At 38.8% G+C, this 24,050-nt stretch overlaps 1 protein-coding gene across 17 annotated transcripts in view; it reads left to right on the top strand.

The window, feature by feature from the left end:
* The window catches only part of kcnt1b (potassium sodium-activated channel subfamily T member 1b), a 68,879-nt gene that overhangs the window by 10,030 nt on the left and 34,799 nt on the right, over positions 1-24,050 (top strand). For 11 of the 17 annotated variants that reach the window (XR_010664765.1, XR_010664766.1, XM_065948276.1 and 8 more), the window contains exon 3: positions 16,169-16,207. The exons of 4 other annotated variants lie outside the window; for them this stretch is intronic. Coding sequence is in view for 11 of the 13 variants with exons in the window: in XM_065948276.1 (XP_065804348.1) it covers positions 16,169-16,207 (39 nt within the window). In the remaining 2 variants the exon portion in view is untranslated. Of the gene's footprint in view, positions 1-2,533; positions 5,298-16,168; positions 16,208-24,050 lie in introns of those variants that run through there. 2 more of the 17 variants (XM_020643967.3, XM_020643968.3) reach the window with 2 other exon arrangements.

Genomic DNA, 24,050 nt, shown 5'->3' on the forward strand with positions numbered 1-24,050 from the left:
ATTTTGCATTTGTAAAATCGAAAGAAGCTAGGGGATTTATCTGCTGTTTGATTTCTTCCTTGCCAAGATATTCAGGAAAATGAATAATCGATATACAGTCCCTGTGGATCACTGATCTCAGATTTACAGCATTATTTTGGTAAATAGCCCACAGGCAGCCTGACTGCTAGTCAAGTGATGTTTTTATCACTGTTTTTACCCAGTGCGTTCTCTTTCTGTTCATTAATGTAAAGTCTAACCTCTGCCTTCAGTATATTATAATATGTAGAGCACCACAACAAAGGGCACCATTTAGCTTTCATTCCTTTTTGTATATTTAATGAACAAACGGTCAAAACAGTGTTGCAATAGGCCTTGAAATCCCTTAAAAAAAGACAGCAGAGCTTTATTTTGTGTACCGTATTGTTATGTCACATCAAGGTTGTCACATAATATTTCATATATTAATAACAATGATATTACAAAAGTTGTCTTCCTGCTTTTGTTGAATGTTTGAAACACTGTGTACAAACATCAGACTGCCATACATATATCTGGTCACTACAGCCACAGAACTTTTGATTTGTTCCTCAAACTTTTCTCGTGTTTTAAGCTATACCAAATGCCATAAAGATATCAAAAGTGTGGCCCTTAAATCTTGATTTCTAATCTAGAAGTAACCCTGAAATTCTGATATAAGTTCTTGTCATCATAAGATGCAGAGGATAAAGTTTACCACCAAAAGGAGCTCTGACTTTGCTCCAAGTGACCATCTCTGATTTATGGAAGATAACTTTTAAGGAGCTAGTGTCAGGAGACCATTATTCAAACAGCTGCAGGTACAAGGATCAATACTGAACAACCCCGAACTGTGACTTATTAATACTGAGGCGAAATAGGTTTGTGCTACTAGTATCAAACTTTTGTTCAAATCATTGAAAAACAGCGTTGTTTTTCTCTTTGTCTGTATGCATGAGCTGGCCAGTAAGAGCTTACTGTTCAATGTTATGCTAATGAGAACAACTCCAGTTCTTTCTGGCACAGACGCATACTGGGAGCAGTTGATTAATTCATGAAACTGTTCAACATAAAAGTGCCTGCATATTTTCAGAGAAGTTTCAAAGGGAAATATCTGAGAGAGCAAAAAGGACTGTATTTGGAGTGTCCAGAGTGAATGCTGATATCTTTAGGGCACTTTTAAATGTGAGAGGCCATTTAATGGCTCTGATGACAATATGAAGTTAAGATGTCTGTTTTTTTTTAATCATGGATAAGTTATTGGCTTAGGCAAACTCACAGGGGACACTTCCCCCACACACCTTCAGTTTTAGGAAGAGAAGATAAGGTTATGACCAGTTAACGGGTAGTTGAACCTTTTCGCACGAAACAGCCTTTGGCAGAACAGCAGTCAGCGAGCAGAAGAAGCCTCCCTGTGTGTGTGTGTGTGTGTGTGTGTGTACACTCCTGTGTGTAAGCCTGCCAGTGGCACCGACTAGACTTCTTCCTCCTCTCTGGCTATGCTGTGCACAGACAGACAGCTCGCCCACAGCAGCGCCAGCTCACTGCCTTAATATGTTTTGACAGAGAGCGCATTATCACAACTGTCGACGCCCATCTGCAGCACGGAGCATAAAGCTGAGGAGAGCCCGATGATTATGGAGCTTCAGAGGAAGACCTGGTGGATCACCAAGACTTTAGAAAATGATCTGTCAATGACTTTGGTTTGTTTTTACAGGCACACAGATTCACAAATTAGACTCATCACTAAAATAATTCTGGTCCTCCAGTCGTGCTTCATACACAATCTATTCACATTTTATAAATATTTGCAAGTACATTTTCTAGTTTTGTCTTCTTTTCCAATATTTTTTTCACAGCAATATGATCATACATTTTTGAACAGCGCCCTCAACTGCATTTTTTCAGTAACTGCTCATTTAAAAAAAATGTGACAGCAGTGGCACTGTGAAACAGCTCGGTGGTGCATTTTTCCATCTATTTCCCTTTCTTGTTTCCCTTCTGATCTTTTTTTTTCATCTCGGTGTTAAAGTGGAATTTACTCATCCTGCAGAATCTGGAGTATATTCCAAGCGCATATTCCATGTGCCTGGCATATCTTGGAGGAATAATTTACCAGCCGTACCCGTTACCCGGCTAATAGGCTTCACTGCAGATTTTTTCTGTGTGTTATGTCCCTGCAGTTTGCTGCCCCCCCCCCCTCAAACACTCTTCAAAATCCAGCTTGAACCTGAATATATAATGAATGTAAATATCCAGTGTGAGTTTGAAACCACTCTGTTGGCTTATCAACTGCAATATTTCCCCAGCTCTGGCTACACCAGGAATAAACCAAATCTGTGAGCACACGCCTGGCATTGCGATCATAATAATACGCTTGAGATGAGAAATATTATTCTTAAATAGATGCTGCATTAATAATTCCTGTCTGGCACAAAGCCGTATGAGTTGGCAACTGATTGCATGCTTTTTTTTCTTTAATATGGAAAGAAACAGTGCTTAAGATTGTGTTTTTTTTGCACCATTTTCAGTGCTTTATTGGAGAAGAAATGATCTTATTTTCCTCCTACTGGACTGCAGGTTTTATCAACTTACATCTGAAGCATATAAACGTGTCTTAGCAGCTGGTTCAAGCATGCAGCAGGCAGCAGCATTATTACAACCTCACTGAAGATAAAAAAAAAAACCCATGGCCACGCGCTGCCAACTTTGTCAATCCCCATGCTGATGTTTATAACCAGATGAGCCTCTCACACTGCAGTCCTCTTATTCACCACAACGTGTCTCTGTGCTCACATATGTGCTTCTACACCTGTTTCTCCTATACATGAACGTGTCTGCATCCTTTTCTCTTTCATTCGTTGCATCTTTCTGGATTCATTCCTTCATTTGCTTCCTTTTTTATGACTGCACTGAACTGACACCCACAAACACTTACAGCACAAACACAGTCTCCACAAAGGGAGATTTATTTTTTATATGATTAAATAAAACCACATTATTCATTGATCAACATCATTTTGTTTCCCTAGACATGCAGTTTGAAGTGGATAATACTAAAGATATTAGCAGAGTGGGAAGGGCCCTTATGATTATTAATACAGAGGAAGCTGACTTAGTACATATTGCAAGTGATTTTACAGGCATATAGCTGCTTACAAACTTGGATCTTAATCACTACAAATCGGCTGTTAAGAAATATATTGGATTTTATTTATTTTTTCCCACTTGCCCCGAATATTCCATATCCTTTATCTTAAATATTGCAGCGCTCTCCTCACAGGTTCACTGCTCTAATCCCAGAGTAACTATCATCAGATCATTTTATGTGCTGCTTCCTGAAGGCTGAGCTCAGAGTGCCATGTGCAATGAACATGAATTGTATTATATGTTTCCTAAATGCATTACTGATGGTCATTCAGCTCATGTGGGCCGCTCTGGCTGCATTAGAAATAAACCAAATTGGACTGTAGATCATGATCATAAACAGGAGATGACCACCAGTATTAACAAGAACTGTATTCAATTCATGCCTGGCACAAATGGCTTCCATTTAAACCACAGACCCAACCATGCATTGATCCCTTTCTCATACAACTGACTTGTGTACAATTCCTTCTACTTGCTAAGTTCTCAGACAATGCTGCATTTTTGAGCACTTTATATTATAAGCAACCATGGGGGTGGCATGGTGTCCCAGTTAACTGTAGGAAGGGGGAGGTGTTGTCATCAAATCTGTGTCATGTTCTCCCCGATTTGCATGTTTAATTAAGGTGCTCCATTTTCTTCTATTTTCCAAACACATGCAGGACAGATAAAAATAATGACTCGTGGCTAATAAACGGTGGCATACGTTAAACTCACTGTCAGCTGCTTTAAGGTGTGTTTCTTGTGTGTCTAGATGTGATCAAGGGGTCTTTATAATGAATATAAGTGACTATAAGGGACTTTGTGGTTTCTTTTATATAATTATTACCACACTTTCTGATCAGACACATTCCCTGTGTTGTTATTTAACTTTGGGTCACTCCTGCTTTCCTGATTGAACTTTTGGGGTTTTTAATGATAAAAAAAAAAAATGTAAAGAAATGTTAGAGGCAGACTTCTGATATGAATCAGTGACACCAAATTGCAGCTCTCTTTCTTTGAAATGTACAATAGGGATGATATTGTGTATGTTGTTGCCCACAGTTTGTCATGAATCACACTGTCTGGTGCACTCGAAACACTTATTCACAATTTGAATATGATACAGCCTATAAATGTGCATCTTTGCTTTTACCTTTGCTGCAGCACATGTGGACATTTTCTTCCACTTTATGGTGAATGCATAGTGTGACAGTATAGGCAACGTGTACAAATGTCAGGATTTTTCCATTTTTATTAAGCCTGTGAGGAGAGCTTTGAGCTGCCACTAAGATCATTTCTGTTGAAATTAACTGACGGATCCCCTGTATGTTATAGTACAGGTGTCACTTGTTAGTCTGTTTCAGGTATTTCCATGCAAACCAGCTCTATACCAGCTCTATGTGTTCGCGCCTCATTACTCTGGTGATCCTTGTCTGTGGTCAAACAACAGTTGAGAGATGCTGAATGTTGGGTGTTTCTGTGGCCTATAGTTCGGACGGACTTGAATAATGAATATGAAGGTAAACGTTACCACGAAGCATCTATAGAAACCATAGAAACAGGTGTCAGGCGATGCTTGAGGATCAATGACAGGCACGTCGGCCTGATCAGAAAGACTCGCGGATCGATACCTTTTTACAATCTTCAGTTATGTAAGCACATTGGGGAGCATGTTGGGTTGGCCCACTCGTTGACGTTTCATCGTGACGACGCGTGACTCTCGTGGACGCACTGGGATCTTGCATCTTCATCAGGGATGGAGGAGAGCTCGACAAGCTGGAGACAGGCTGCTGCTCGCCTCAGTGTATCTGAGGAGCGCGTGACGCGGCAGGCAGGGAGACTCTCTCTCTCCGTCCTCGCGCAGCACTAGTGAGTCGGGGATGCGTCTTTTCGGCGGCGCGGCGGCGGTCGCTGAGTGAGCCCGTTCTTGACAGCAGCAGGAGAAGGAAAACGAGGAGGAAGAGGAAAACATATCGGCCGCTCTCTGCTGCAAGGTAGCGCGCCCCGGGAGGCGGAGAGGCAGGCATGGCAGGCGCTAAGCTGACGCCCTCACCCTCGGAGATCGACCCCGACGTCAAAACCGAGGTGCAGAAAACCCCCGAGCCAACCTGGGTCAACCCGTCCAGCCCTCTCCGGACCATGGGCTCTTTCGGGAGCGATGCCGGCCAAAGGTAGCTGCCGCAAAGTCGCATGCTTCTGAATGCAGCCCGCTCGCTCGCTCGCACACACACACACGCAGCATCTTCGGGATAACATGATGCTGCGAGCGCATGGTGCATAAAGTCCTCCTGATAACTTCGATCGTAATTATAGGGCAAAAGTTGCGCCGTGATGATATTCAATCACCATTAAACCCGTTCACCCGTTTTATTCTGACATCACCAGGTGGTATGAGCTATTTTCCACACTGGGGTTAATTATAAACACAAGCAATGTGCCTCTTTATGACTCACTTTTATGACAGATTGAATGATTGCAAACGCCTCAATCATGTTTCTAACAGCATCACTGGGATTCTGTTAATGGCTGCAGTATAGCCTATATAGTGATTACATAATTCACTGGATGCTGCATTCCCATTACAATTTTATGGATGCTGGTGTTCTGATTGGGTCGGAAAAATCTTATTATAGGCTTCCTCTGCTGAAAAAAAAAAAAAAAAACCGTGTATTGATAGGTGTAATAAAAATGCAAACCACAAGGGGTTGTGTTGACATACCTTCATATTCAGCTATAGAGAACACATATGTTGTCTGAGCATGCCTGCAGCACTCAGCAGCCTGTGCATGCAGACATCCACCTGCTAGGACACCCTGCTATCATTTGGTAGATAAATAAGATTGTGGTTTGTGGGCAATGGGCTGATCCTAGTAACAACAGAGTGAGACTAAATGTCTTTTTTCCTCTCAGGGAGACAAAAGAACTTGAGAAATGCAGAATTGCTGCCATTGAAGCTCACATTGGCACTCTTACGGGCAGGTTATTTGAGGTTGGTTTGGCTGGAAACAGACAGGTTGTGCTTGTTTGGCTGCGTTTCAGAGACCACTGCACAACCAATATGCTTCTGCTGCAGTTAGTGTGTTCTGACGCTTCGGTATTTACAGCACACGATTTTCTTGTCTATAGAAATACTTGAGGGAACTGACCATTTTGAGGCACATAAACTGTATCCAAAATCTGAGAACTCTTCCCTGAAACATTTTGTTTGTGTAAAACATATGATTTACTTTACATTCATATTTGTTTGACAAAGGCAAAAACATCTGGTGCCGGGGGAAAAAAAAAAACATAGAAACACATCCATTCAAAATGAAATGTCAGTATTTTCAAAATGGTAAAAATCATAATAGGGGAGCATATGTTTCTGAAAAATAAGGATTCAGGAATATTAGATCAATTACAGTAAATTATAACCCTGGAGCTCTATTCTGTGAGGTCTATTTTTATATTCTTGCTCTGCCAACTTTACTAGAACTATAATTTCCATCATTATTAGAAACCCATTGATAAATCTCCATCACAAACACCTGGGATCTTTAAAGTATTTCCTAAGCTGATGAGTTGTTCTTTACTACTGAATGTGTTGTTTATGTTGACACTAATGATGACTGATGATTTGAGCTTTAGATGTCAAAACAGTCTGCTGTCTCTCAGCAGTAATCAGCTGCAAAGATGGATCTGTATATTGAAAGCAAGATAAAACATAGTGAAACCCTGAATGCTTTTAATAACTGCCCAGGACTAATGGTCTACATGTTACTATTTGGAAAAGACACAGCATGTCATCGCTGTTATTAAAACTAGCAAGAATCTAGATTGTGGTTATGAGATCAGTGAGAGTATAAAGATGCTTTGAACATTAAGGTAAGACATTATAATGATGATGCTGCAAAAAGCACGAGTGACTGAATGAATGTTAGCTGCAGGTGTAAGGACTTCTGTAAGACTACCAAAGGCCAGTTACAGTTACAACAACCTCTTTGATTTCTCCCAGAGTTGTGTCACATTCAGAACTAATGATGGTTGTAATGACATTTTTAAAGATTTATTTTGGGGCTTTTTAATGCCTTTATTTGAGAGATAGGAGAGTGGATAGAGTTGTGAATTAAACACTAGGCCACTGGCGCCCCTAATGACATTTTTCAAATGCTCCAAGACAGGTGTCCCTTTGTCAATACATTTGTAAGTAGATGTATATGTCAATATATTTTCTACTTCCATCAGTGTGCCTTTGTCTTTATGAAGTTATTTTAGGGTCTTTTTTTGCCTTTATTAGAAAGGACAGCTGAAGAGACACATGAAATGTTGGGAGGAGAGAGCAGTGAATGACATTCAGTAAAGTGCTGTGGTCAGATTTGAACTCACATTCGCTGCGGTGAGGACTACAGCCTCTGTACATGGAGTGCGCGGCATAACCACTATGCTATCAGTGCTCCATATGTGTTTTATTTCTAATTGGCTGTATGACGAACCTTTTTCCCAGGCCAATAAAGTTGAAGTCATTTCAAGTGAGCGGTTATGGGAGAATAATGATCATGGCTTATGATATAGGCAGTAAAGACTGGTGGAGATGATGAAGCTCTTTTTGTGTTGCTTATAGGGGTTTGACAAGATCTCGCAACAAGACAATATTTCTGGTTGAGGTGAAAAGTGTTTGTGATATCAGTACAAAGACGAAGATCAGCAGCCATCAAAGTCTGATGCTGAACAAGTCTTTACCATAGACTGTCTTGAATGATTTAAATGACTTTTAAATCATTTGTGTGGCAGCCAGAAACGGATCACAGCTGATCCATGAACCGTTCAGATAACCCCCCTCGGTTTCGGGCCGCACATGATCAGCAGATAGATAGAAACTTTATCATCATTCAAACAAATGTAAAGTGATATTTCAGTGTGTATGGTTACTTTGATTCAAATGCTCCTTCGACTTTACTCCATTTAATCTCATCGTTTCCCTCTTTGTCAATGCATGTATCAGCTAGTGGCTGCGTATAACATCAATCAAAACTTCACTTCAGTAATGTTACATCCTGCTGTACACTGCAGCTGTTAGCTTAGCGAAACAAAACCTGCTACAGAGCGCTGTGTTAGCTCCACAAACTAAAGATAAAGATCCTAACAAACGCTTTCTGTTTGTTTTGTCTGACTCACAAGAACAGCCAGTGCATACACACACATTCACGACCTGAGTGTCTGTGTGTTTGTTAAGTTTCCAAAACTGTCAAAGATCATGAGAGATTACAAAAAGATTTTTGTACATTACAGCAGACTTGTTATTTTCCCGAAAGATTTCTATTTAGTCTTTGTTGATGTCCCTGATGGAGGATAACATCTTTTTATATTCCCATCTGTTGTCAGATTTTTAAAAGCACTGTCTAAATAAAAAGAGAGTTCAGGTTTATGTAACTGCTTGTATTCTTATTGAAGGAACAAGTATATTGTGAAGAAAAGGATGTGATACACCATTAAAATATATGGAGATGCATTTTGATTTGTAGTGCTGTTTAAATGCACAGTTTAGAGTCACGTTTAGCTGAGGAGTAGAAAAGTTATATGATCTTTATATTCTATTATCTTTATCCATGATCCAATCCGAACTGTGAGATGTGTGATCTGTTGCACCTCTAGTTGCAGAATTTTGGGTACCCGTGGAAGCAATAAACAGCAACACTTACAGTGTTGCAAGTGTATGCAAGCAGTGACATTATTTACATTTACATTAATAAAACATGAAAAAATTGACCTGCATTGATTTTTATTTTTCTGACTTTTATTGAAAATAGTGTTAAAACATCACCTCGTTTTCGTGAAACAAATATAGTGTATCGTCTCCTCTCATCTTATTTGTTGAAGGTTTCAGATCTGTTGGAGTGATCCGTTTCTGAATCAGCTGACTATTGATTGGAACAGAGAAGACGAGCAGATGCCAATAAGTTTTTGGTAAATTATCGCCTGCATTCAATGCCCCAGTGTATGCATGGAAATCTTATTCATAATATTTGTGAATGGCTGAGGCTGTTAAACCTAATGCATCAGTTGGCCAGAGTCCCTCCTCAGCCAGCTTTGGACCACTGTCAACCATTCAGTGTAGTCAGGCTGCCGCTCTCAACAATAAGTTCTTCTACATTAAATGGATGAATAAATGCTTGGGTGTGAATGTCCTCTAGGACCGCTGTCCGTCTCCTGCAGGCTGACAGGATGTCGGGAATCAGAGCGCCTCCCAGGTTGTGAAATATGATCAGCGTGGGATTTGTGTCCAACTGGCTTGAAAATGAAAGGATGAGATGAGTGACAAAATCAATAATCTGGCCTATGAAGAATGTATCTATTTCTGCATAATTTACAGCACCTGGGAATCCCTTTTATTTGTGGGTATATTGGTTTCCCTATGCAGTATTGATGTCTTAATACTGGCAGTAGTAAATAGACAAAACAAGACTTGGAGGATCTTCAGTAACAGAGGGATCGACCATCTTTTGAACACAGGATGTGGTCAAAACAGATACTGTAGCACAGATTTATTTTGGCTAAACACCACATTGCTTCTCTGTGAAAAAATCTGTTTGGAAAATGGGCATTTGGTTTGTGCTGGGGAGGTGTGCAATGAATCTGAATTTTCAAGCCTAGTTGGAACTCAAAGTCATATTCTTATTCAGACTACAGCTGTGTATTACAAAGGATCAGGATGATAAGTGTTTTACTGGATATGGACCAGCAGAGAGCAACTTGGTAACAGCAGAATTTTGACTGACTGATATGCAGCATAGACTTTCTGCCATTTGACATTTCAGCAACACTGAGCCCTCTACAGAGCTTCAATCTGTCACTCCAATGCAATGCTGCTTTTCAAGCAAATATGCCAAGTTGGAACACTTGTTGTACTTTCTGTTTTTTTAATGTTAAAGTTTCTGTACAGTCAGCGACACTATGGAAAAGCAACAAATATGTAACATTGACTACATTTTGTCCAGTGTTTAAATGCTCCTTTTATCCATGGACACATTTTTTAATATATTTCTTCAGATATTTCTGCTTCTGCACTTATCCTTTAATTGACGGTTAAATGGATTAACAAACTGGGACACAGGGGGAGATATCTGGCAACCAAAATCCTTGGCGGGATATGAAGCTAAGCTATAATAGGTACATGATCTGTGCTCTAGCAAAGGAGCAATTACATCAGGAAGTCGCTGTGGATTATTGCAGGTTTTAATGAAGCCCTGCAAGAAACCGGTTGCTTTAACACCATTTGTTGAAATCAGAATAGAGAATATCAGCGTCTGTTAACTATTTTGTTTATGTATCTGTATGGAAAGAAAAGACTGTTGAATATGTTTAAGGCTATATGTTGGCTTGTGATCTGTGCCAATATAGGAACTGTTTCAATTACAGTATGTTGTTGTTCTTTTTAAAAAAAAAATCAATTCATTTGCACAACGTAGCCTCTCTTTTTCTCTCCTCCCACACACCTTTTCTGATCAACCTGGGAACACTTTGATGCAGTTAACCCCCCTCAAATGGGGTAAATTATGTTTCTCATACAATAACACATTATACTGTATATTCTATTCATTAACTTCAATGAATTCCATGTGGAAACTGTGAATATTCTGCTCAGTCTTAATCTGAATGTTAAAGGCTTCCCACCAACATGACAAACTACAAGCTGCCTTGCCTTATAGATCTTCATTATGTTGCAGAAGCTAAATGAGATTTCCCTTTGGTGTAAGCAGCAGCAGCGGTCTGTTGGGAAATAAGAGAAAGTAATGGTCACGTGCTCGTTTTCATTAAATGATAAGATTGATGTAGATGGAATAAAGGCGAAGCAACTCACTGGAGTCAACTAATGTACTACTTTGCAAACCCTTTGTGCTCTTCTTGTTTAAATCTCAAAAAGTGTATCCTCTCTTCATGGTAAGATGTTGGCCTTATCGTGGCTGCTCTCCAAGACATCAAGTTCTTATTGTTCATGGAGTAGTTTGTCTGCCTCTTAAAAAAAACATATTTACTTCTGGTGTTTTTTTGTTTTTCTCGTTCTTTCTTTTTTTCTGTCGCACTCCAGCTGAATTCTTCTTCATATTACTCTGCTGCTTAATTACACTGTGGTGGTAAATACTTGTACGACACATCCATTTTTTAATGGCACAGAAAAAAGTATGTGTCCTCCTCCTCCCTTTTGTCTATTGTTTATTTATAGCGCCCTGCTTTCGCAGAACAATTATGCTTTCATTTTGCTTTGAGTGTCCAGAGGTTTAATGAGGGGTTTCTAATGTAGCCCTTGGGTTAAATTACATGTTGTCCATCTTAGTTCATTAAACCAGGAGGCTGACATCTCTCAGCAGTTGATTGGAGAGTTGAAAATAACGAGCGCCCTGGTTGTTACGTCTATGCAAAGTGAACTAAAAAGACCTTCAATATCAGAGGAGGAACAGATTTCAGAAGGCATGCTAGTGGCCTCTAGCTAAGTTTCTGTAACACCATGATACTGTGAGCGTATGCCTTGCTGTGTGCCCTATATAACATGTTTATATGTACCCTTGCACATACAGGCCAAATTATCGATCACATTCACCATCTCACTTGTCTTCTCCTGCTCTTTAAGAGCATTAGTTAGCAGAGAATCAATTACGGAGCTGATAATGTGGGGTGATTTGGCTGAAGCTTCCAAAATCAACAGCTAACACTGTCAGCTCTATTGTGGTCCAAGAAAAAAAAACTCACAACCTTGGCTTTGCTGTGCAGAGTGCAGAGTAGCAGCAACACAGACAATTAAAATCTGAATTACTTTTGAGGAAAGAAAGGACCAATCTGATTGGATGACAGTGCTTTATAGAGAACTCTCTGGAATGCCAGAATCATTAAGTCGTAAATCTGTCAGATCTTAAAATAGACTTATTCTATCAATAATTGATCAAGGCATCAACAGGGATTGGCTATAATATCCATTATAGTGAAACACAATACAGTAAAACTATTGAAAATTCTACTGAGATATTAAATTGGTATACGTTCAATGACGTACAATTTGAAGTTTGTCATCAGTTTGGGGACTGAGAGGCCAAAAGAAAAACTAGTGCTTGTACCATACTATTTGTTATGGCCATATTTTACCATATTTTACTCAGTGTTTTTTCTATATTTCCATAATTTTTGTAAGTTGTTTGGAATAACCTGCTTAGGTGTAACAAAGGAAGTAAGCGCTGCTGTAGCTAGCACAAAGGTGCTGTTGCCATGTTTACCTACAGTTTGACAGCAGACGGATTTAGAACTGATATTTTGCTGTTGACCTGAACAAAGTGTGAGGTGTTCTATTATAATGTTTTAAGGACAATTTGCAGCCATTCAGATTCAGGTACATTATATGAGGAAGGTATGGTAAAGTAAGTAGATGTGAAGGATTTTGTCCACAGATGTTTATAAAGATACTTTAATATGTACATCCTAGGGCCAAGGGTATGGTCAGAATAATGATGCTAAGGGCAAGATCGTTTTGTAGTCTTGTTTTTTGTTTTGGTTGTTTGCAACAGGAACTCTGCTTTTGGTGTTGCTTCTTAACCAGGTGTTAAGTTACCCTGTGAGACTCGTCATATTTTTGGCAAGTAGAACTTGAGCTGTCTGTGGGACATGTGAGGAACAGTATGGGAGCTGTAGTGTGTGAAAAAATGTTGGCAAGCTTCCCGACGCAGGTTAACAGATGGAAAACTACATATCCCATTTGCCCTTGAAATTGCCGCAGAGATGGGATACGCGAGTGTATGTGTGTGAGGCCATCCCACTTTCAGTCAGTCAGTCAGGCACTTCTCACTGACAGCAAATTGAAAGCATACTTTGGGTCGATCTGTACGTGCTGGATAAGTTGCTCAGCTCATACGCAGGATTCCATACCTGCTGCAGAGAGGTGAGGATCAGTCTTGGATGTGATTTAGTGTTATTGAAGTAAGGCATGAAGGGCAGAGTGATGCTAGCTGCATGAATATTATTGTTTTTATGATGAAATAAAGGCAGCAACAGAGTCAGTGTGTTGACTGTATCTGTTGAAAGCTTATGGATCGAAAGGGCACATCTGTTTATCTTAGCTTTTATACTGCTAAAGCTCTTAGCATCTAGATAGCATCTTTACTGTCCATTAAGCTGTTGTAAAATAGCCACCAAATGGACAGTGAGCCGTAGCTTATCTGGTTGTTAAGTACAACATCCCTCATTAGCTGACTAATCATTTCCTAATTACTTTATTTCACCTCTGAGCAAGCTTTACAATTTAAAAGCTGTAAAAAAAAACAAATGCTGTCTCACGCTCATACTTCAATACAGATATTTCTTGGCTGTTATCTGATAGATCCATATTTTTTTTAACCTTTTATTTCACTCGTGCACAAGACGTCAACTGTAAAATTAAAATAATTTGATATTTTATTGAATGGGTTTCTCAAAAATATAAAATGTTCCATGAATTACGAATAACTATGAACCCTAGATGATTTCCAGTTCATTAACGGTCCCTGGCAGACATAGAGCTACTATTAAACAAGCACTGAACACTGGGAAATCAATAAATGACTTTCAGTAATGTTCAAGAACACGAGTAAAATTATCACCTTACAACTTATTTATTACTTTCTGTTGGTTTGCCCCTCTAACTCTATGAAAGGTTTTTGGAAAAAACACACACCTTGAGGATGTTTGTTTCCACGGAAACACCAATCTGATTCTTAAAACAAATTTTGGACATTTCTAGACAAAAGAACAAATCAAATAATATTTTTTTTTATCAGAATGAAAATCATACTTACTCACAGCCCTTCTCTAATGAATAAGAAACTTTATTTTAATTATTTTACAAAATAAACATTTAATCTTTCTTGTGGTAGGTTTGGAAGATGGTATGACTAATATGTATGTCATGGTGGATGTTTCTCTATTGTCAAGGTTTCACTAAAAGCCGTTTGACTGTATAGCAAACCCACAGCTGAATATTTTATTAGGTCCTGGGGACCACAACAACCGAATTTGCTATGCTGTTGAAATTCCAAATAGCTGTTGATGAAGTACTGAGAATGGTACAGGTCCTCTCCTGTGACCCAGCTGCTTCCTGGGTTTAATGGACACTCCATTAGTACATTTCAAATAGCGTTAGTGGGATAATGATGTAGGTTGTGTCAGAAACTTTTTAGTAATTCCCAAATGCCAAATAATGACCTAACAACACCCATTTGCTCAGGTTTTTTTCTTTTTTCTGACCGACAACTTTATGATTGATTGAAGATTCAGGCATGCCAACTTAAAAAATATTTGTAATAATTTGCTTCTGCTGAAATTTGTTATTTTTAGATGTGCTTTGCATTGGTTGATTAACAGTTATACTCACACATAAAAACCTCAAACAAACAAACCAAAGTGCCTGAATGGCATGACATGGTATTTGGAATTAAATAAGCCATTAACCATTGTTGTCGAAGAATAATAACTGTTCCTCTATCAGGACTGAATGTCAATAACACAGTGAAATGTCAGACATTTTATAGAGAATAGTTCACAGACGAAGAGCTGTTTTTCTAAAATCTCTTTTGACTATTCTTTTTTTCTGTCTAAAGGGATAAGGGAACTTTCTTGAACTTAGTTGCATTTATCATTTATTTTAAGAAAAAAAAAGCTCAATAAAATGTGGTCAAGATAATGCAGCTATTATATTTGGAATGTTTTTATCAGCTGATATAAAATACACTGAGGAGACCTAAAACAATAAGGTTTATTACTTAATTCAACTCCAGCTGGTGGCATATGGTGTGTTACTTCTGATGAATGAAAGGACGATTTTAGGACGTTTTGAATGGATTAAGAATCGCAGAAATTATGAAATTGCAATTCTGACGTGAATCTTTTTTTCCCCACAAACTTAAATAACAGTAATGATGGCTCTTTTTTATTGGTGGAATCCATCTGGCATGGTACTAGACCTCTTGAACTATATCATATTAAGAGAATGCAGCAATAATTCATGTTATTAGTCACACCAATTTAAACTGCCCACTGTGATAAAGTTCGACTGGTTGAATCATAAGGTCTTCTTGCTTTTTGCTTCTTGATTCTTGCTCAGCCACAAAGTTCACATTGTCCTGTTCTACCTGTTGCTTTCCAATTATCTGCCTTTTTTTTTTTAAAATGAATATGTCTTCAAAGAAAACATAAAAAACAAACTATTTGATTCCTCAACTTTTTCAAACTCTGCTTATAGGCTTCAGTTTCAAAAAGGAGTCAGAGCTTAAGGGTGCACAAAAGAAACTGTGTGTAACTTTTGATCCCCAGCCCATTACAATTGTCTATTTGTCAGTCATTGCGATCAATATCTGGGTATGTCTCTCTGTCTGTCAGTTCCCTCAGTGTTTTCTCCATGGTCATCTCAATATGGTAACCTATGAGATTGACTAAGAAGGTGTGTCCCCTGGTCCCCTGTGGTTTGCATTAAGTGTCCCATCTGTTTGTTAGTCGACCAAAGCGCTCTTTGTGATTAACTTGTATGTTGTTTTTTTTTCATTTCCTTGCGTGTCAGCTGTTTATTTATAGCCAAGAATTACCTTTTGTATTTTCCATCAAGCTGAGATACCGCAAATTTCCAGTGTAATATTTAATGTTAATATTTATCTCTAAGAGGAGTCCTTAAGGTGACACCTTGGCTGAAAAGACCCGTTCACTGTGCAGTAGGAAGCAGCTGCTCAAACAATGGATCTGACACAACCGTCTGAGACATTAAGTATGTTTGAAGCCAATGTTTTGTGTAAATTCCAAGGTTTTTACTGATCTTTCCCCAAAGAAATTTATAATTCATGGTATCAGATCCAATCTTTGACATTCCTGCTGCACAGAGGGTTGTTTAATCTATCTGAAGGTTATAAAGTGGTTGCATTTTGTCTCAAGATGCAAGTGAATGCAAATAATTTGCATTGGCATCCTGAGTGGCTTCTTTTCCTTCCTTTTCCCTGCTTTCCTTGCCCCCACTCTCTCCTAACCTTTGCCTATCTGTGTCCATGTGTGCTGCGTCCAGGTATCAAGAGGAGTACAGTATGGACTCAACCAATGCCCAGTAAGTCCCTGGTAGCATCATGCTTGCATGGCATGGATTGTGTCTGAAATGGAAACTGTGCACAGGACTGTTGGGGGAAAAAAAGTTTGCAAGCACTGAATCACACATGTATCATATACTATGGGTTGTGCATAGACTGGATGTGGAAATCATGCCTTGAGCGTGTGTGGAGGTTACATTACATTACAGTACCTGTAGAAAGCACTGTCTGTTGAGGTTATGGCGAAGAATGCAGAAAATAAAACCTCTATTTGTGGCTCCCTTTTCAACATTTGTCATGGCAAAGATACAAAGAAGCTGATCTGCTCAGTTTTACACAGATTTGTTCTCATTTGGCCAAACCACAGGAAATGGTGAAAAGGCAGCCTTTTTTATATAGCACTTGACTGATTGTTTGCACTAGTCTTCACTCTGTCAGTAATGTCAATTTGTAAGATCAGGGCTTGAAGCATTCATGTGAGCAGAGATGGCAGGCTCTGAAATCATTACGTTTCGTGATGAAATAGGTGTTAATAACACCAACGTGTCAGTTGTTTGTTCTGTTCTTACTGTGTCTGTGCATGCTGCTGAGTCACTGATCATAAGAATGTCTATAGCACTGTTGTGTAATACATTTAGAGTCAATTCAGGTTTAAATTGCCTTCACTTCGGCAATTGGGAATCCTCTGCAACACCCAAGCTGTCAAGAGGTGGTGACATAGGGTTGTGAAATCTGAAGGCCAAACCAGTCATTCACATTGAATATTGAATTTTGGGGGAATTTGTTGAAGTGGTTCTCTCTTTCTGACCCTTTTTGGCTGAAATGTTTTACTGAACTAAATAGCTAGTGAGTGCTCCACCTTGTTGGTGTCCAACAAGGTGGTTGCTTGTTCTGCAAAGGTACCAGAAAACATCATTAATCATTAAAAATATATTTTATTTATGACTTACACATTGATTTATGGCTGAAGTGGGCTGCCCATGAGCTTTGGACGGAATAAAAATGGGACTGCTAGTCCTACAGCTGTTCAGGTGCAATGGATTTAACCATCAGTTTGGACATAAGGCCACTCTTCCTTTCTCAAAAGATTTTGATTTAGGTTCATGACAGGTAGGGAAGTCAGCTGTTAATGAATCAGTACCTATTCCAATTTTGCGTTGAATTAATGTGAAAAGAATGAGAAACAATGAGGCATGAAAGGCAGATTGGGATTGGCTGTGATTACCTATCAACCAAGTAAATTGGACACAGAGTATACAATGGCATCCATGAAAACCACGGCCACTGGAGTGGAAACAACAGCCATGTAAAATGCAGCCAAGTGCTGAAAGGCAAACAAAAGGGCTACAGCGATAGGACCACAATATAGAACCATGTTTTAGGACTATTTTAGGGCCCTGAGTATCAAAGCGTTAAAAGGTAAACTGTAAAACTCTATATTATAGGTCTGTCTTGGTGTCACTTCTACTTGCTTTGTTTTTTGTTGGATAAATGACACCTCTTCATGACCAGAGGTTTAATACTTTGACATTTAAAAAAACATTCAATCAATCATAACATGACATCATTTATTGTCAAAAAAAAACCCAACCTTGGCAGAGCTAAACTAAATCCTGCACAGTTTGATTAAACTACAAGTGTCAGGATACCACTGTTTTTTTTATTCTCTCAGCTGATGCTTCACGTCATATCACCTTTATTCACTTTCATACTCCTAAAGCTCAAGATTTTCTGTTCAGGTTCCTCTAATAACTCAGGGTTTGTACGCTAGTGTGCTTCCCTCAGTTTTTGGCTATTTGCCTATACGATTTGCGAGTTCGAGACAGTAACAAAGCGGCATCTTTATGCGATACATAAATAAGTTATTGAAAAGCAATGAATTGTGACATTAATAAAACATATTTGAAATTTGTCTTAGGAGCCAAAAACAAACCTCTTGAATCTGTAGCTTATCCTTAATGAAACATTTACCAACAGAACAGCCCCCTTGTTTTTCTATTAAATAAGTCAAATGAATTCAAAATATTTTCTCTGCCATTATTTTATTACAGTCTGACAGTCACTTGCTTTTCTAACCATCATATTGTCAGTACTTGCCAGTAGTTTTTCAGGTCAATATCAGAGGTCTCACCTCTCAGCTGTGGTGGGCTGCAGTTTAAGTGTCGTGTTCAATGGGGGCTGTGTTGGAAAGTAGATTGTTATCCACTGGGACATGCTAAGTGGAGAGCTATAAGCATATATGCTGACATGCAAGTCCTCCCTTCACCACTGTTATCGTCTTCAGCAGGGATTCTCTCTGATAGAATATAGAGCATTTTGTGTTATGCATGATGTAAACCCTGATGTAGCGTGCCACATTGTTCGCTTCGTGAACATTGTAACACATTGTCAGTGATCACTTGGCACAAATCAACAAACGGTCTGACATAACACTTCATATGTCCTGTGTTTGACGGTTTGAGCTGCTGTTATAATGTCACAGGAAGTGACATGAGCTCAGCATAAAAGTGAACGTATGCCACTGCATACTCAAAACCACAGTGTTTGGTTTCAGTCTGTGCATGTTCTTCTCAGTATGGAGGAGCTTGATAAAGAGACAAGGTAGGTAACAGGATTTAGAACAAAATCATTCTTGTGTGAATCGGTAACATTAGAGTGAAGCTATGCACTGTGCAATATTGAAATTAAGGTTGAACATTTTCTGTAACTCAATTTGAAATAAATGCTGTGTTCTTCTTTTATGAAGGCTTCATGTGTATATGGCCTTGATTTTAAAATGCTTATTTCCTGCTGTAGTCTTTTCAAATGGCATGTATGTGATCATAATAAAGCTACAGTATCTCAGGATTGGGTGCAGAGTAGCTGATGGGAAGGGAGCGCTTTTACTAAAGCGGTACTGTTGAAGTAGACTAGACAATTTTTTTTAAAGTGAGTTGAACGTTTTCACAGTTAAGTGTGCAAGCTTGTAAAGCACACAGATATGAAATTAATGCCCCACACATTAGTTCCAAGTAATTCATTTTTTTCCCACACAGTTTCCAATCAGACATTTAGACTTGAGTTTAAAGCGTCAACAAACCAGCTTCTTTATTATTCCTAAAAAGCTTTATTAAAAATTGAATGTGTATGAAGAAGTGGAGGTCATTCATGTCATCAACTTATTTTTTTAATTTGCCATTTTGGCATATTTGGACGACAGGGTCAAAGTTAAGTATTCCCTGCTTTATTGTCCATTGTTTTGTAAATATGACCAGAAAGTATAAAGGGAACACGGTGCTGTATTGAAAACAACTTGAAACCACTGATTGAAACAATTAACTTATTAATAAATGTTCACTGTGGTAGTAAATGAACTGAAAAGCTTTGATCTTCTGGTTTGCATACAATAGATTTTTTTATTTTAAGCCAATGATGTTGCCCCCTACTGGTGGCCATTAGAATAAATGCAGTTTCATACCGTTCTGCTCTGGCTTCACATTTGAAAACAAGATGCTCAACTACTTATTCAATCACTTTTTTTCAATTTGCATTTTTCTTTTGTTTTTAAACATCCATGCCTTACTTTTTATTTTTACAGTATTTAGGTTTAAGAACTGAAGATCTGCTTGCAAATTTAGAGAAAAACACATTCTAAACGTTATAAACCTAACCTTTATTTTAGTGTGGAAAAACAAAACAGGTTGACATTCAGGGGAGAATCATGCCATCACCATTTAAACTGAACTGAATGTATTGCAGAGAAGAGAATCAGATATGTCAGAGGCCTCGTTCATCATCAATGTCATTACATCAAGTTCCTATTAAATTGTCTCAAAGCACTTGTTTATCTGATAATTTTATAGTCTCTGTACCATTTCTCTTTGGGAAATTGCTGCATGTCAAAGATAAGGCCCATGCCCTGCAGCAATTTAGCTGTCAGTTGCTGCTGCCCTTTGATTTGTCACCTTCACAGACAAGATAATGGCCTCACAGGCTTTCTGTTTCCCTCTGAAGTATAGTTTCTTTTTTTTTGTGCAGACGTTTTCTCAGACAGAGTAAATTTGGCCTCAACTGCCTCTTTCTGGGCTTTACTATTTATACTTTGATGCCCAGTATGTTGGGAATTTTCAAAACCTTCCCCAGTCTCAATAAAAGACCCCAATAATGACGTGAACCAATCTGTCTGACCCCAAAGCGATGTTTGTTTGGCTTTGATACTTATTGTAGTTTGGAACCGTTGTGAAACAGTTTCCCATCAAAATTCAGACCCCTTCACAAAACAGATTTTAAAATCTATTGACAATCCTGTTTGTCATTCAGCCATCCTCCTCTCAGTCTTTAACGTTTTGAGAGTGTTCTGGGTGGGTTGGTCATTTTGTGGATTTGACTCTTTGGTATTTTCATCAATGTAAATTGGCTTTTATTGTGGACTGCCTAGTTTGTTATTTAACTATTCACCAATTTCCCTCTATACAATCGTAAAACTCAGTTGACAGAAAGTTGAATCTATTTTAACTTCCAACAGGGTAGTAAACACATCATGTACACATAAAGAATTGCCTAGACCCTATTTACCAATTTAGCAGCTTAGTGTATGGACGCCTCAGTGGACCAGAGATGACCTGCACATGCTCTTTATTGTCTGTAGACCATCCACTTCAATTGTGGGGATTATCCTCCCTTTCACAGTTAATAACAGAAACTGTAACATTTCCCTCTTAAGGTTCCTTCCATCAATATCCATTTAACAAATCCCTTTCAAAGCTTCTATTTACACATGTCTGACAAGTATCTTCCTCATGGGAAGTTTGAGATGCAGCTTGCTGAGCAGAAGCAGAGGATAACAAAGTTGCCAGCACTTTTGAATATTCACGTCCAAGTGGAATATTTTTAGAGTCTCAGCAGCTTCTATATCACGCACACATTGAGAGTGCTGCACGGTAAAATGTTCTATTTTAAACTATTTGCTGTGTCAGACGGAGTGCAGAGCAAACCCGAGATCTGAAAAAAGAAAAAAAATAGTATTCCGGCTGTAAAGGGAAAGACTGTTGTCTCTTTTAAAAGACAGGATGAAAATGTGCAGGTCTGTGTGATGATTCTGGATTCTGAAGCCTAGATAGTATCACAACAACAGCATGTTGAGCAGTTTAACTTAAACTACCTGATTGGTCAGAGATCAACGGGGCTGATATTTACCACCCTAGTTGCTATGCCAACACTTGTGGTAATTTCTTAATTCAGGTATGGGTACTTTATGTTCACAATGCTGATTTTGGGGCAGCCAGATGCACACTGTATATTGGCTCCCACAAGTCATAATGTTACAAGATGCTTCAGGAAATGATTGCTGCATGCATGAGCACCATTGTATTATCTCTGATTGGCATAATGTTCTAATTTCCTTTTGAAATTCCCACTATCAATTTATGCAATGTCTGCCATTTAAAGAATTCTGACAATATTCCATATGGTTCACAACATCTGGCATATATACATATATATATATATATATATTCCAGCACAAGAATCGAAACAGCCGTTTGAACAGCTTAGTTCTGTCCAACATATTATCCTGAGGTCAATAAGCTGTTTGAGGTTTATTCACAGAGCAATCTGTTTGTTTCAAGCAAGGTGCATGAAATTGTAATCCAATAACTGGAAATGCTCATGGTGTTTGTTTGTGTGTGTGTGTGTGTTAGCACTGGTTCGGACTTAATCCCTCCCATGTCCCTCTCTTTTTGCCCGTCATTACTGTCTTATGATCATGAACTTGTCATTGACTCTCTGTCACACATTCTGAAGGTCTGCTACAAAGGCTCAACATACCACTTGTTAGTAGAGGACATCCAGTCCTGCTGTATCTACTGTGTCCATGTGCAAACATTCCTGGCTCATGCCTGACTGACTATCTCTGAACTTTAGGGGCTCTTTCCAGGGTTCAGAGATACCAACCTGCTGAAGATGTTTCTGTGATAATCAAACAGCTTGTGTTTAAATTTGGGTTGGTTTTCAATTGACTGACTTCCTGAGGAAACGAGGGTAAGTACTTAAAAGGGATTGCAGTGAGTCTATAGGTAGCAGCTGTTAGATGTGGGAGAAGTGCTTTTTGTGACCTTTGTCTGAGTTACTTAAGGAACTTAAGATATATTAATGTGCAGTATCAGACATTGAGAATATTTGTCCCTATTTGTGTAACAGTGTATATTTGTTAAATGAATTTTAATTAAATAGTGATGTTTGTGTTTTGAACATGCCAGGTAGCACTTGAGCTCTCACCTACATGTAGCAGTAAGACCTCAATGTTTGTATCATTAGGGGCTCTTTACTCATCTTAACTATACTGCACATTTATAGCTTTGTTGGAAAATTTTAATGGACAGATTGGGTCAAGTGATATCTTTATATGTAATGCTTCACCAATTTTAGGACAGTAAAAATAGGCAAATATATATATATATAATTGATTCATATTGATGATTAAATTATAACATTTAAGCTATCCCATCTGTTTCCGAGACTGTATGTAAGATCTACATCCATGCTAGCAGCTCAGTGAGGCTGTAGACTCAGCAGTGATTTAAACTGAATGCTCACATCCGCATGCTAACAAAAAAGCTGCATGTAAATACTCTTGCAATAAAGTCTCATAGAAAGAGCAGATTCAGATATAGAAATAAACTGTATATTGTATGTTATGTTTATTTTGGGAAAGAATACAATTTAAATAATCTGATTAAATTATAAAAACACGAGCAACTGTCTTATAGGCTCTTAATGACAACTCAGGCGTCTACAAGTTGCAAAATCAAGTTACTGAAGTGGCAACAATGCGGCCATCACAACTCCTAGAGACATGCTAATAGTGTTGCTAAAATTGCATATATGGATCAACCAGTATGAATTTGAAAACACCTCAAACTGAGCTTAAAGTCAGCTTTTCTTTCATAGTTGTTTTCTTTTTTTTTTAAATAAATGTGATGCTGTACAGAGCCAACAGAACGGGGGATACTTTAAGGCAGACACTGAAGATGTCAGATGAGCAAGGAAAACTTCACCTCATGTGGTTGTCATGCCTGCCTTTCTACTGCTATATTGTATATTTAGGAGCAACTGTAACGACCGAGTATTTCTGATTCTGATTCTGATTCTGTCAATACAAACAAACAAACACTATATGCTCAGTAGGCTTTTTCCTGTTTTATCAAGCCAAAACCACAACAATTGTCATGTAAAAATAAGATAAGAATTGTATTACTCAGTTTTTTTGGAGTCACGTTTCAGGTTTTGCTGTGCCGTGTGTCCTATTAAATGTGATCACAGCTACCTTTCCTCTAGCTGGGTAAACATGAAGCCTGCCAGCGTAGCTGTTGCCCATGTTTCATCAGTCAAGACTGTCAAAACAACAAGCAGTGTTGATCGCCACTCTTAGTCCTTATGACAGACCTTAACTGCTTCTCGGGTGATATATCAACCAATAAAATCTGTTTATGTGGTCACATGGTTGGTGCCTATAGATGAGCATTTTATTATGTGTCCTTGTGCGTGTGGCTGCAGCTAATTCCATGTACTGGAAACAACACAACACAGAGACACGTGAGGGAACATTTCCTGCCTTAGAAGCTGTCTCCATGGCAATACAGCCAGAAGAGTGGGGGGGGGGGGGGGGGGGGGGAATTGCAGGAAAATGGTGCATATGCTCATGTTCTTTCTCCCACCTACACTCTTTACCTACACATACATTCTTCTTTCAAGAATACGCCGCTGAAATTACCCTCTTGCTCTCTTCTCCTCTCTTACTTTGCACCCTTGATCATCTTGTCAGACAAAGTAGAAGCTCTAAGGATCCCCCCCCCCCCCCAGAACCATGAGACCATCATTATCCCC

This window comes from Labrus bergylta, chromosome 2 (genome assembly GCF_963930695.1).
Source record: "Labrus bergylta chromosome 2, fLabBer1.1, whole genome shotgun sequence".
Classification (NCBI taxonomy): Eukaryota; Metazoa; Chordata; class Actinopteri; order Labriformes; family Labridae; genus Labrus; species Labrus bergylta.